Genomic DNA, 13,837 nt, shown 5'->3' on the forward strand with positions numbered 1-13,837 from the left:
TTTTTTTAATGTTTATTTATTTTTGAGAGAAAGGGAGACAGAGCGTGAGCGGGGGAGGGGCAGAGAGAGGGGGAGACACAGAATCCGAAGCAGGCTCCAGGCTCCGAGCTGTCAGCACAGAGCCCGACGCGGGGCTCGAACCCACGAAGCGCGGGATCACGACCTGAGCCGAAGTTGGGTGCTTAACTGACTGAGCCACCCAGACACCCCCATGATCTTGATTGTAAAAGTCAAATTTGAGAAAACCAGGCAAATACGGGGGTGGGGGGGGGGGGGGACGGGGAGCAACAGTGGACATTTTTATGTGGTGGGCACCAAGAACAGACGATGTTCCCAGGAGCGGCAGGCTCCTGCTGGTGCAACAGCCCTACGGTCACTAGACCACACCAGCCACTCCAGGTCATGGTGCACAAGGCGTGGCCTCCGCGTGGCCTCCGACAAAATGCTGTGAGCAGGAGAGTCGGGTTCAGACGATTGGAAAAGCAGCAAATCAGCACGACAATACAACTTTGGTGATTGCTAAGGGGACCCTGTAACTACAGGAAACGCAAATTCAAGACCCAACGTGCACACTGGCACTGACCGTCGACACGCCTGATGGCAGAAATCAAAAGAAGGCTGTGCTGACGGGCCACTTCCTCCAGGAAGTGAGAGTATCGTCTGCAACGCTCACGTGCGTGTTTGCTTCCCGAAGAATGGTCTTTTCCTGCCGACCGCTAACATCATTTTGCCCAGAGGCCCCTAACTGACGGAACCCTGCCTTTATTTCAGAAAGGACACTGAAACATTCCTACGTGAAATGAAAATTGCCATTACGTAATTACTCGTGACGAAAAAAAGGTCAGTCCTAGTTTACAGAGCAAACCCTACTGGAAGCAAAGGTTGCAAAGAAGCGACTCACCTGGAAATCCTGATCGTCGATGCCAAACCTCTCCCGCAGGTTCCGGAAAACCATCGGGCAGTATTCCTTAAACTTGAAGTGGCTCGGCATGTTTTCTCTGAAACGGTCATAGTGTGGAATAACGTTTAGATGTAGACTTGACTTTGCCACCATCTAGTTCCACGTGCAGCCCAAGTGCCCGGGGTTCCCCACCTGCACAAGGCTGGTACGGCCCAGAACCAACCACAACCCACAGTAAACCCGGGGGGGACACAGGGACAGACTGGTGGCCTTCGCCTCCTCTCACCACCTATAGGGGCACTGAGACTAGACGACCTTTCTAATCCCAGCCACTCCTCGCGGCCACCTTCCCAAAGAAGAGGTGGAAAGAGAAGGGGCCACACAGACGGAAACGGTGAAGGAAAAGCAAAGAACTTGGGGAGCCCGGGGTGGGCAGCGGAGCGAGCCACAGACGCGCTCCCCACATTCGTCCTCAGGTACCTGCTGATTCGAGTTCGCAAAACAACACCAGCTCTCACTCCTCCAACGACCCAGCTGGTGCTATCCACAAATAACCACATTCCAAATGCACACAGAAAAGGGGCACCCTGGGTCGCGTCCGACTCTTGATTTCAGCTCAGGCCGTGATCTCACGGCTTGTGAGTTTGAGTCCCGTGTCGGGCTCCACGCTATCGGCGCGGAGCCTGCTTGGGATTGTCTCTCTCCGCCCCTCCCCCCCCAATCAATAAACTTTAAATAAATAAATAGATAGATAGATAGATAGATAGATAGATAAATAAATAAATTCACATAGAAGAAAATCCCTTCAAAAGGTCAACTTCTAAACAGTTTGAAGAATTAACACATCAGCTTCACATCAGAACAATGGCCACATGAAGAAATTTCATAACTGATCCCCACGCGGGAGAGATTTCTGTAAGGCTCCTCCCACCCACTCGAATTGCTTCCTCCTCTGTGCACCCGTAGATACATACACACCTCTCTAGTCGTACTTTGCACACTGAATTATGCGGTAATTTGCGTATGTGTCAGATTTCAAGCACCTGCCTGACAGCCCCCTGAGGGCAGGGCCATGTCTTCCACTTCCTCGTCCCTCCTCTCAGTGGACAGCTAATACATAAGAGGTGCTCCATAATGACATCCAAAATGACAGCCAAATGAAGGAGAAATACTCTCACTGCCCAACATGGCATCCAATCATGTTTTAGAGAAATGTCCCTTAATTCTTTATTGTTCTGTGAAGTAGTTATTTCTGCTCATAAGGTCAGCATTATTAGAGTTTTGTCCCAAGACCGCTCAGGTCCACAGCTGCTAAAAATCCCAAGCAATTTACAGCTTCAAACATTTCAATTGTAATGAGAATATCACTTTTAACGTGGAAGATATTCATAGAGAACAATATGCCATATGGCAAAAGGATATTACCCAAGAGGGCCTGCCGTTGCTTTTCTGAAAATGACAGATGGTTATGTTTATCACAGGATTAACTTCATCAGCAAAACTTTACTCCCACCCATTAAAAACTAATGCAATTACAGAAATTCACAAAACTCATACTCCTGGCAGCCGTGTCAGTCTTATAAACGGCCGTACTTGTACTTACTTGTTAAAAAGGTGATTGTCCACCTTTATCTTTGAATAGGCTTTGAAGTCATCTGGCATCAGCATAACAGGGATTTGAACATGGCTCAGTTCATTGATCTAGAAAGACACAGAGCAAAATGACACAGGTTAGAAATCTCTCTGCGGGAAGTGCTGGACTTGAACACACATCTTGGGGAAAAAAACCCAGTGGACACGAGCACCTCCCACCCCCCACCCTCCTCCTCCTCCTCCTATCCCAGATCATCTCTCTTGCTGCCCTCCTCACTCCCTCTGCAGGCTTCACTACCGCCCCCACCTCACATCCGGCTCCGACTGCTCGTCTCCCCTTCTGCTGCTGGGTGTGGCCCCCCGGGTGACAGCGACGAGGGAGGAATTCTGGAAGGTGAGCCCTCGTGGCCCCCTGGCCCTGCTTCTCCCATGTATCTCCCCACCTCCTCTCCAGAGCCTCAGCCCAGAGCTTCTCGGATTGCATGTCTAAGCCAACTTCTCCCCGCAAAGAGAATGCTATCTGACAAAGAGGGCTTTTTAATTTCTGACATAAATCTCTGTTGAATTAATGAACAGGACTATTTCTTTACACATTTGGGTACCCAAAAAACCAACACTGTCATCCGTGTGATCTTTACCTTTCTTACAGGAACTAAGTATTGGGGCAGGGCATCAATGTACCAAAAGAAGAACCTTCGTGAAAGAAGGGAAAGAGACATAGGGCCCCAGGGCTAATGGGTTTCAAAGGCGTCAAGAATAAAAATAAAGACGCGGTTGCAGACGACAAAGGGTTGGATCAAGTTCTAAGTTCCAGTGAATGGCAGGGGCAGCTCTGACACATAACTTGGGAAAGGCTGGACTTTCTCTTGGTAAATTATTTTTCTATCTTGGTTCCCGAGCTATACGTCCCTTGTTGCTACTGATGAAAACCCCTCAGAAGATTTACACCTCCAGTAAGTGGAAGAGCCTCAGAAGGGTTCTCAGTTACAAAAACAAAACAGAACAAAGGGGGAAAACTGAGCTCTTTGATAAAGCAGAGTGGTTAACACATGACTGGGATCATAGAATGGAGAGAAACATCTCCAAGATGCCTTCCTTCTCCTAACAGGAGTTTAATCCATTGGGAATGAGAGGACTACCAAGCAAGCATGAACGGATGGGTTTCCCTGAAGACAGGTATCATTTTCGACACTTAGTTGGGCCAAAGGAAAGCTGGGGAGCTCAACCACACACTTCGACATTAAACAAGCACCTTTGAAGGAAGCAGAAGTAGCCTCATCACCTGAGGGAAATACTTGCAAATGGCGTTTGGGGGACAGCATCCCCGCCACAGGCCTCCAGGAGCCCCGCGGACCATGAGCTCACAGACAGAAGCAGAGTGGGATTCTGCAGAAACCAAAATTATTCTCAAGACTTCAGCTGTTAGAATGACCAGATACAGAAAAGGAAACGAAAGCCATGTGTGAAATGTATGAAGAAGAAAAAGACAGGCTGGCAAAAATGAGTAAACTATGGGACTTTCAAAATGACCAATCAGGTTGAGAAGGGATCCAATAAAACTTTTACAAAATGAAAATTATAGGGGCATGAAGGACTCTACTCCTGAAATCACTGTTGCACTATATACTAACTAACTTCGATGTCAGTTAGGAAAAAAAAAAAAAAATTATAACTGATGAACTGGAATCAGAACAGAAGGCCCCGAACCCAGGGCCCTGGAAGCACACTGGGTAACTGGTGGACTGGAGGGTAGGTCTGAGGGAGTTCCCCAGAACACCACAAAGAATGAAAATGCAATATATAAAGGAATGGGTTAAGGAAGAAAAAACGCTTACGGCAGGGGGTTTGAAGGGAGAGTAAGTGAAATCTTAGAGGAAAGGAACAGAGAGTATGGGGGAAGAGACAGTGTTTGAAATAATAAAGTTGAAAATGTTTTCACACCTGATGGAAGTTATGCAACTATGGATACATAATACCCCGTGTACACAAAATAGTCTAAGAAGAAGTCCGCTCTTAGACACAGTGTAGTTAAGCTGAAGATACCAAGAGCAGAGAGAAGAAAATTGGCCAGAGGGAAAGGACAGAACACAATGAAGGCATGACAACCAGACTGACGGCTGACTTCTCAACAGCAAAGCTGGAAAGCCCCGAAGACGGTGGTCTACCTTCAAAGTGAAAAATACTGTGTACATAAAACTGTATGCTGCGGTATAATATATATTTGGGCTATTATCGGGGTTCCTGGCACAAATCTAAAACCCCTGGAATTTCCAGAGTGATAGGATTACCTTTTGCCACTCATCAGGCACCCTGTTTGAGCACGCCTGAATTCATGCTAACGAGGTGACTCTGGGTGAGGCCCCTAGAGAGCCAGAGAGGATGGGGCCGGTCACCAGAAGGGCCAAGTAAGAACAACTTTGGAACTTTCAGCCCCGCTCACTGACCTCTGAGAAGGGGAAGGTTGTTGCTAGAGATTAAGTTCCATTAAAACTCTTGAACAAGAAGTGCTGGGCTTGTGGAGGCAGTGAACACATCCACGTGCCTGGATGTGGCAGCACACCCCAGGTCCGTGGGGACAGAAGCCCCGGCGCTCGGGAACCTTCTGGGCCTCCGCCTATGTACCTGTTTGCCTGGCTGTTTATCTGGATCTTTTATCACATCCTTCATAGTAACCTGGTAAATGTGCATACGTGTTTTTTACATGAGCCGCTCTAGCAAATTAATCAAACCCGAGGAGGGGGTCAGGGGACGTCCGATTTACAGCCAGTAGGTGAGAAGCACAGGTGACAGCCTGGAACATCTGAAGCAAGGGCATCTGAAGCAAGGGCAGTCTGTGGGACTGAGCCCTTAACCCGCGGGGTCTGATGCTGTCCCCAGAGAGGCAGTGTCAGAATTCACTGCCCTGTAGTATTGAAAAAACGTATGTGGGATATCCACTAAAACTGTCTTCCAAAAAGAAAAAAAGAGCAAAATAAAGGCTTTTTCATAGAAACAACACCCGAGAACTTACCGACAAAGGACCTCACTAAGGGAACTTGTAAGTCTTAGAAGCATATTATTTAGCCTCTAAGGATATAATTCAGAAAGGAAGTAAATGTTGTGTGCGGAAGGTATGAGATACAAAAAGAATTAGTAAGCAAATAAATTTGTAAATATGAAGACAAATACAAGTAAGTATCACCTATATAAAGTAATAACTGCTTAGTTCTCGGGATCAAAATAAACACTTAGTAACAACAGCAGGTAAGTTGGGAAGCAAAGTGACGGGGGCCTGTTGTATTGTTCAGGAGAGTGAGGCAACTTTAAGTATTGTAACATTTAAAGTAGAGAAACAGAGTATATAGCTTCCAAACTAGTAGGGGGGGGGGAGGGGGGTGGACACAATGCGAAAAGAAATAAAACTCATTATTTTTAAAAAGAGGAAAAAATACTGGTGCCTGGGCTCAGTCAGTTAAGCGTCCGACTTAAGCTCAGGTCATGATCTCGCGGTTCGTGAGTTCGAGCCCCATGTCGGGCTCTGTGCTGTCGGTTCAGAACCTGGAGCCTGCTTCAGTGTGTCCTCTCTGTCTCTCTCTCTGCCCCTCCCCCGGTCGCACTCTGTCTCTCAAAAAATGAATAAACGTTAACAAAATTTTTTTTTCTTTTTTAAAAGAAGAGGAAAAAGTAAGCACTGCAAAAATGGGACAAATAGAAAGTAAGTGATGAACAAGGCTGGATAGACACATAATCCCAATAAGCATAAGTGGACAAACAATTAAAAATAAAGACTGTCAAAATGAATTAAGAACTACAGGCTATATGCAAGAGAAACACCTAAAGCATAACTCAAAAAGGTTGAAAGGAACAGAAAAACCATATTAAATAGTACCGAAAATTACTGAAAAGCTAGCTTACCTTTACTAACATGGGGTAAACTAATAACTTTAAGACAAAAGCATTATTAAGGGTAAAGAAGGCCTGTACATAACGATAAAAGGCTCAATTAGCCAGGAGGCTAGGATTCATATTGTAAGTACCTCATTAGTCTGGAATTATGCAGCAAAAATTGTTAGGACCTCAGGGAAAATGGGCAACCCCTTATTATCGAGAAAGATTTGAACATGCTTTACTGATAGTTCAAAAAGCCAAAAGAACTAAGAAAGATAGAGATTTTTTTTTTTTAATTTTTTTTTTCAACTTTTTTTTTATTTATTTTTGGGACAGAGAGAGACAGAGCATGAACGGGGGAGGGGCAGAGAGAGAGGGAGACACAGAACCAGAAGCAGGCTCCAGGCTCCGAGCCATCAGCCCAGAGCCCGACACGGGGCTCGAACTCACGGAGCGCGAGATCGTGACCTGGCTGAAGTCGGACGCTTAACCGACGGCGCCACCCAGGCGCCCCGAGATTTTTTTAAGCAACATATTAAACAACAATCATTCAATATATGCTCTTCCAGGTGCTTGGGATATGTTATTGAAAACAGATTAAGATGCCTGCCCTCCTGAAGCTTACATCTGAGTGGGAAGAGTCGGTAAATAAAACATAAACTTAGTAACATAAATTATCTACTATGTTAGAGGACTATGGAAAAAAAAAGAAAAAGAGCGGGAAGAAAGGGCTAGGGAACGCCCATCAGTGCATGAGTGGGGGTCCCCGAAGTATTTTAAATAGGGAGGGTTGGAGTAGACCAAGGTTTGGAGAGAAAAGTTTAACATTCCAGTGCAAAGGCCCTGGGGCAGGGCATGCCTGATATGCTTGGGACATGGAGACCCCTGTGGCTGGAGATTACTTGAGAAGAGAAACAGGAAGGGCTGAGATCACTGGAAAGACTGGCTTTCACTGCCAATGATATGGGAGCTGTTGCAGGGTTCTGAGTGGTAGAGTGTCCACATTACTTAACTTGGGGTTTAAAAAGATTACTGGAGGGGTGAGGGTGGGCACAAGTATGCGTCAGGGAGACCAGTGACAGCAGTGTAGGTAGGAAAGGGGATATTTTTCGAAAGTGGAGCCAACGTCATTTCCTGAAGTTCTGAATGTGGGGGGTAAGAAAGAAGCCAAGACTGAGGCCGAGGCTTTGGCCTGAGCAATTAAGGGGACAGATGTGCCATCATCCAAGGTGGGGGGAGAATTCTGCGTTCCTTCTCATGCTTTTTGCTTTTTGAATCATGTTAAAGAAATGCCTGCTGTAAAAACTGCGTGCTTTAACAATTTTTTAATAACGACAAAATGGAAAACATACACGCAAACTATCAGGCTACTTACAATGTACATATATAAAATGTTATGCACTGCGGATTCTCAAACCTTATTATGATCAGATTAGAAACCCCCACCCGCATTTCCTGATCCACTGCCCTTTTTTTTTTTTTTTTTTTTTAAACACAATTGCTGGGCAGCCAGCTTCCCAAAGATACCATGTCCTTGAAAGGAATGTAGCATAATCTGAGCTGAAATCGTGGACTCCCTCGAGCTAGTCGTTTGCATGGTATCTCACAGATGCTGAGTATCTACCACATTCCTCTGGAAATTCTCAAATATCCCTGGCACTCCTGGGAAATTTGCTGCAGTGCCCCAGGGCACCTTGGCAGAGTTTGGGAAGTACAGATATAAAATACGGCAGCAGATGTTTAAAACGGCAAATGATATAATCTAATTCTAGAATGAAATCATCAGAATAATCCCTTAAGATTCATTGTAGTGGATTATAATTTACAAGCACTTTATATTCATCCCAAACAAGCTTCATTACAACCACCCGTTAATCTTTAACCTGCATACATGGATGTTCTATCCAGATAGTTTTCTTGATAGAACTCTGTATCAAACGCATTGTGCAAGGCCAAATTACCATTCTGTTCCTTCCAAAGTATTTCAGTAACTTAATCGGAAATCACTTTTAGCCTACTGTATACTATATTACTAGAATCTCATGTCACGGTCCATGTACGAAACTGCCACTTAACAAAAACACTAGACTAATTTTAAATCATGCATTCTTTCCTACTCATGTCACTCAAGTCTCTTAAATAGAAAACAATTCTCAGTATATCTGTGAAAAATTTAAAAACGTGTATCTTTATATCAGCACTGGAATACCAAAGTTTGGAAACAAGAGAATCAGAACCGAAAACCAAGTCTGGTGAGGAGCACAATTAGAACAAAGCTGGATGATAAATCGGTTTTTCAGTATCTTGTGCAAACCAAAGAGTGTCCGTAAAAACAGGGCGTTTACAGGGTGGCAAAGGGCAAGGTGAGAAGCAATCACTTCACATCGCGTTCCCCAAGTTACACAGAAAAAAGCTGGAGGGAACATGATAATAAGATTCCTATCACAAGCTAGGTTCTGCGTGGTTACTGAAAAAGAGAAACCGGATTTGGAAGCAGGAACAACCAAATCCCTGCATTCGGACGCCTCAGGCTGTTGGGATCAGAACTGGCAACAGTATCTGCTTTAGAAAGAAAGCAAGAAGTGCCAGCCGTGAGTGTCTGCTCTGGGCTGAGCGCTGCACAAACATCGCGTTCACCCTCGCGGTGCCTACAGTCCAGAGGGGCACGCGCATCGACAGAAAAAGTGCACACGTGTAAAATTCAAACAGTGACAAGTGTCGGGAGAGGGAAGGACATCAGGCTGGGAGCAAGCATGACAAAGCATAGACGGGGGCAGGAATGATGGAAGGAGCTAGACTTGAGCAGAAGGCAGGTGGGAGGGTTCCAGAAAGTAGGGTCACAGGTGCAAAGGCCCTGTGGCGGGAGGAGGGCACAGTTAACTAGAGAAATAAAAGGTTAACGTGTGAGGAAGGCAGAAATCAAGAGGGCACATGACAGGATGGGGCTGAACCGCACGCAGACAAGGGCTGTAAGAGGCTACTGTGGAACTCGAGGAGAGGCTAGAAGCCGGGCGAAGCGGGAAGGCAGCAGACACAAAGGAAGTAGATTCCGCTGACACTGAAATGGTAAAGACATGGACTTGAGTGAGTGGAAAGAGCGCGATTCCATTTACCGAGAGCATTTTAGGAGGAGAGTTCAGTCTGGGACTTGTTAAATCTGATGTGCTCTTCAGATGTCTTAAATGTTGACGTCAAGGTGGGCAGGTGGCCACGCGGCCCTGAAGTTCCCAGGGGAGGCAGGGGCGGGAGATAAAAATACGCATCATCTGTATATGAGACAGGGGTTCTTCCTCGGGAGTAAAGGAAGGAAGCTGGAGAGCAGCGAGCGAGGGCAGGAGGGCCTAAAAGCAGCCTTGAATGCAGTCATCAATGGTTAACAGCATGGACAGGTGGATGAGCCTGCAAAGGAGAAAGGGAAGCGCGCTGTCACCTCGCGGTGGGAGTTGGGCTGGGGGGATCCAGGGCGGGCATGAAGGAAAGGGAGGTGGGGAGGTGGCTCCTCTACCAGGAGGGGGAAAAGGAGGGGGTCGTGTGGAACTGGCCGAGTCTGAGGGAAGACAGCAGTTCCCGTCCACTGGCAAACCTCCGCGGGAAGGAGGAGCCGTGGCCATCGACTGTGCGAGAGGCAGGCCGGGGCGGGGGGCGTGGGAGGTGGATTCAGAGGCCTGGAGAGAACACCGAGAACTTGAAAGACGGGCCACAGAACGCGGGAGAAGGAGTCTGACGAGGGAAATGGGGCTGGGCTTCCGGGCAGAGCTGGGAGTCCATCTGTGGTCTGTGATGGTTAAGTTACAGGGAACCAAACGAACTCGTGGGGTGACATCCCGGGCAGAGCTCGGCCTCAGGGTGCGGGTGCAGAGGCGGAGGACGGCTGGGGTCCTTCAGGTTCAAGGTTTTGGTTAGTCGAGTGTGACATAAAGAGCAATGGAGTTCCAGGATAATCATTTGGACGTGGGAAGTCGGTACAAAATGCTCTCTGACCAGAGTTTTCCACGACGGTTGACGCGGGTCACGGGCAGCACGCACACACAGTGAAATACAAAGCAGCAGAGAAGAAATATTGGGGTCTAGAAAGTAAGTGCCACAGGCACTGAGAGCAGGTGCTGACAGCTCCTGGGAGGGAGGGAAGCTCGATGTGGCCCTAGCCGGACAAGGAGATGTGACTAGTGTTTCATTTAAATGTCTGGAAAATGCATACTTTTACTTCTTGCTACAAATCCCAGCTTCACAGATCAGAGCACGCCAGGATGTGGGGAATGTTGCACCTTCATTATTAGAGCAGAAAAGAGGTAAGAAATGAAACGTGATTACGCTCACTCCTTGGTTTACATATACCCAAAAGATGAGGAAATTAAAAGAGAATCTTAGAGATCCTAGCAAGTCTCTTGTTTTGCAGATTACAACGTATCCTGGTATATCTATCCCTTTATAATCGCGTAGCAGCCCGATTCTGGGTTATATCAGACGGCTACTCTACGAGCATTTTATCTTTCATTCACAATAGCTTCATGTTTCCTTTGGGTTTCTCTTTTCCCCAGAAGTTCTCTCCCCACGAACCACTCGGTCAGGTTATGAGTAGCTAGATTTCATGACCTGTGAACAAACGCTTCACAAACCCGAGGACCTACCATTTAAAAGCTTTTAATTAGTAAACAATGTTTTTTCAATAGTGTGCCCATGAGCCCCTATATTATCTTCTTCTATAAGCACATTTTGTTGCCACATGGGCTCACCCATACACAAAATTCATCGTTTTCATCAACATGTATTTAATTATAGGGCTGCCCAGTAACTGAAAGGCTATTTAACTTCCTGGATAATTTCTCCTTTAGTCTGACATCACACAAATCAAAATATATCCTTGTTTCTAGTTCACATTCTTGAGCTCATGGAGGTAATGACAATGAGCTGTTATCTTGAATAAGGTTAAGTTAATCCTGTTTGTTAATTTCTATGTTCCACACAGAGCTTTGGGTTGCTAATGCTCAGATTTCAGGACAAAATTCTTGGGTTTCAAAGCCTTCCGTGGGAGAAAACTTTACCAGTTTGGCATTCTATCTGCCCCAACCATTCCACGTGGCCCATCGCGAAACTGGTAACGAAGGTAGCAATGATTATCATCACCACTAGTTTACGTCTGCTATTATTCGTAGTTAACAAAGCATTTGCACATTTTTCTCTTTTCTAGACACTTACCTAGGGGACACAGATACATAGCTATAATTGACATACGCTATGTAATATCCATGAAAGGAAATAAAACAATTGTGTTAACTACGTTGAAGGAAGGAATGACACCACCCCCCCGCCCCCCCGCATAAAATTAAGCATACATTATGAAATCCAAATACTTTTAACTTTATGGAGATAACAGTGGTTTTGGAGCTGATGAAAATTTTATTGGGTTAACTAAACAGTACATTGAAAGCACTAGCTATCTTATTAAGGCCACATTTAAAGTTCCTCGGATTGCAAATACTCAATAAACTCTCACAACAGAAATGCGCTCATACGTTATACTTGTGAAGTGCAGTAAAACCCTGGGTGGCGAGTCACGCGTTCTGCGAGTGTTCCGCAAGACGAGCAACCATTTCTAATCAATTTTAACTGGATAAGTGAACGATGTCTTGCAAGAGGAGTAGTTTGTGACATGACACCGAATGCCACGTGATCACAACTGAGCCAATGGCTCTTCTTTCTCTATCTCTCACACTGCGGGATTGTGGGTGATCATCTCCTATGCTCCGATGCTCAGTCTCAGGCCGTGGTGTTTGGCAGAAATCAGTGATTTTTCAGGACGTCAGAAGGCGCCCACAAATGGCACTTGTGTGTTTTTTTTTGTCACTTCAAAGCACCTATGGACAGTCCTTCGCTTTTCATACAAGAGGAAACTTAGGAATGCTTGGCTTCATTGTAGGTCAGGCTGCCTGCGGATATAGACCCTTTCCTCTGCCACCTTATTGCCAGTTACATTAAATACGGTATATTGCAAGTTTATTAGTACTGTAGTCAACATCTGTGTGAGCATATACAATGGCCCCCATGCAGAAGAAGATTCTATTGAGCCAATAGATGGTGGTGATTCCGTAAGCAACAGTGAAAGTCGTCCTACACAATAACTCTCTCTTGTCTCTCCCACACCAGCCACAACGATTTTCAAAGGGAAGTGTGGGTCAATTTGTTTGTTTTTCTTTATATTTTGTATTTTATTATCTCGTATTATATTACAGTATTGTAACCATTTTTATGTGAATATTTTTGGGTTGTGGAACGAATCATCCGAGTTTCCATTATTTCCTATGGGGAAATTTGCTTTGATATACAGGTGCTTTGGATTATAAACATGTTTCCAGAACAAATTATGCTTGCAAAGGTTTTATTTGTACTTCATAGTTGTCCAACCACTTCGGCAAATATTTTTTCATTTTCTATGTGTACTGACAGTCATATTCATGGTCCTATAAAGCTCAATGGCATAAAAGTATTATAAATGCCCCCATGCGGCCAAGCTATAGGATGCGTCCCCCAGGGCCCTGGGAAGGGCCTCATTTCCATTTATGCCACACAGTCACCCCCAAAACAGACAGGTGTGGACAAGCTCTGCTTTTCCACTTGGCCATTGGGCGTCAATATGGACAATGCGGGGGTCTGACATAAGACATCAAATAGGGGTGCCTGGGTGTCTCAGTCGGTTCAGCATCTGACTCCTGATTTCGGCTCAGGTCAAGATCTCACAATTCGTGAGATTGAGCCCTGCATCGGGCTACGTGCTGACAGCACAGAGCCTGCTTTGGATTCTCTCTCTCTCTTTCCCTCTCTCTCTCCCCCTGCCCCTCCCCTGCTCATGCATGCTCTCTCTCAAAATAAATCAACAAACTTTAAAAAAGGACAACAAATAAAGAAGTTTTGTTGTCAGCTTCAACAAAAACCATAGAAACCAGGGCAAAGGGATGCAGAGAGGGTTAGTACCAAGGTTTAGGACAAAGTGTCCACATATAAGTCAAGGGTGGGGGAGAGCAGAGAGAACATGTGTAGAGGGGAGTGGTGAAGGAAGAGGATGGGGAGAGCTTCGAGGTCGAGGCTCACCTTTGCCTCCCTCGCTTTAATACCTGGTATTAACCTTGCTAATACTTAGGGGAAACCCACAAAGCATCACATTAAGCACTTCAGGTACAGTATCTTATCTGATCAATGCAACAGAGTGAAGTAGATACTATCGTTATCCCCACTTTCCAGATAAAGAAACTGAGGGTTAGTGAGACGAGGTAAACTAACCCAGCCTGCTCAGGCAACTCACTTGAGTTACCTCAAATATAAAATTCAGACAGTGGGAACGGGCTGACCCTAAGATCCTTTGGAGCACCTGACTGCCTATGAGGTCAGACCCACAGCAACTTCCTAAGATGTCCACTGGGTGTAGGGCTTACTTAAGAAAAACGGTTCACCTGAAATTTAAGTCTTCCACTGTGTCCAAAA

The 13,837-nt window shown here is 45.7% G+C and overlaps 1 protein-coding gene across 5 annotated transcripts in view; it reads right to left on the reverse strand.

Annotated features, from left to right (window-relative positions):
- Positions 1 to 13,837, reverse strand: part of PIP4K2A (phosphatidylinositol-5-phosphate 4-kinase type 2 alpha) — a 185,687-nt gene that overhangs the window by 67,193 nt on the left and 104,657 nt on the right. For 4 of the 5 annotated variants that reach the window (XM_042945092.1, XM_042945088.1, XM_042945091.1 and 1 more), the window contains exons 2-3: positions 2,505 to 2,602; positions 902 to 998 (exon numbers count right to left, since the gene is read on the reverse strand). In XM_042945092.1, coding sequence (XP_042801026.1) covers positions 902 to 998; positions 2,505 to 2,602 — 195 coding nt within the window. Of the gene's footprint in view, positions 1 to 901; positions 999 to 2,504; positions 2,603 to 9,474; positions 9,746 to 13,837 lie in introns of those variants that run through there. The other variant, XM_042945090.1, reaches the window with a different exon arrangement.

The sequence above is a fragment of the Panthera leo genome, chromosome B4 (genome assembly GCF_018350215.1).
Source record: "Panthera leo isolate Ple1 chromosome B4, P.leo_Ple1_pat1.1, whole genome shotgun sequence".
NCBI lineage: Eukaryota > Metazoa > Chordata > Mammalia > Carnivora > Felidae > Panthera > Panthera leo.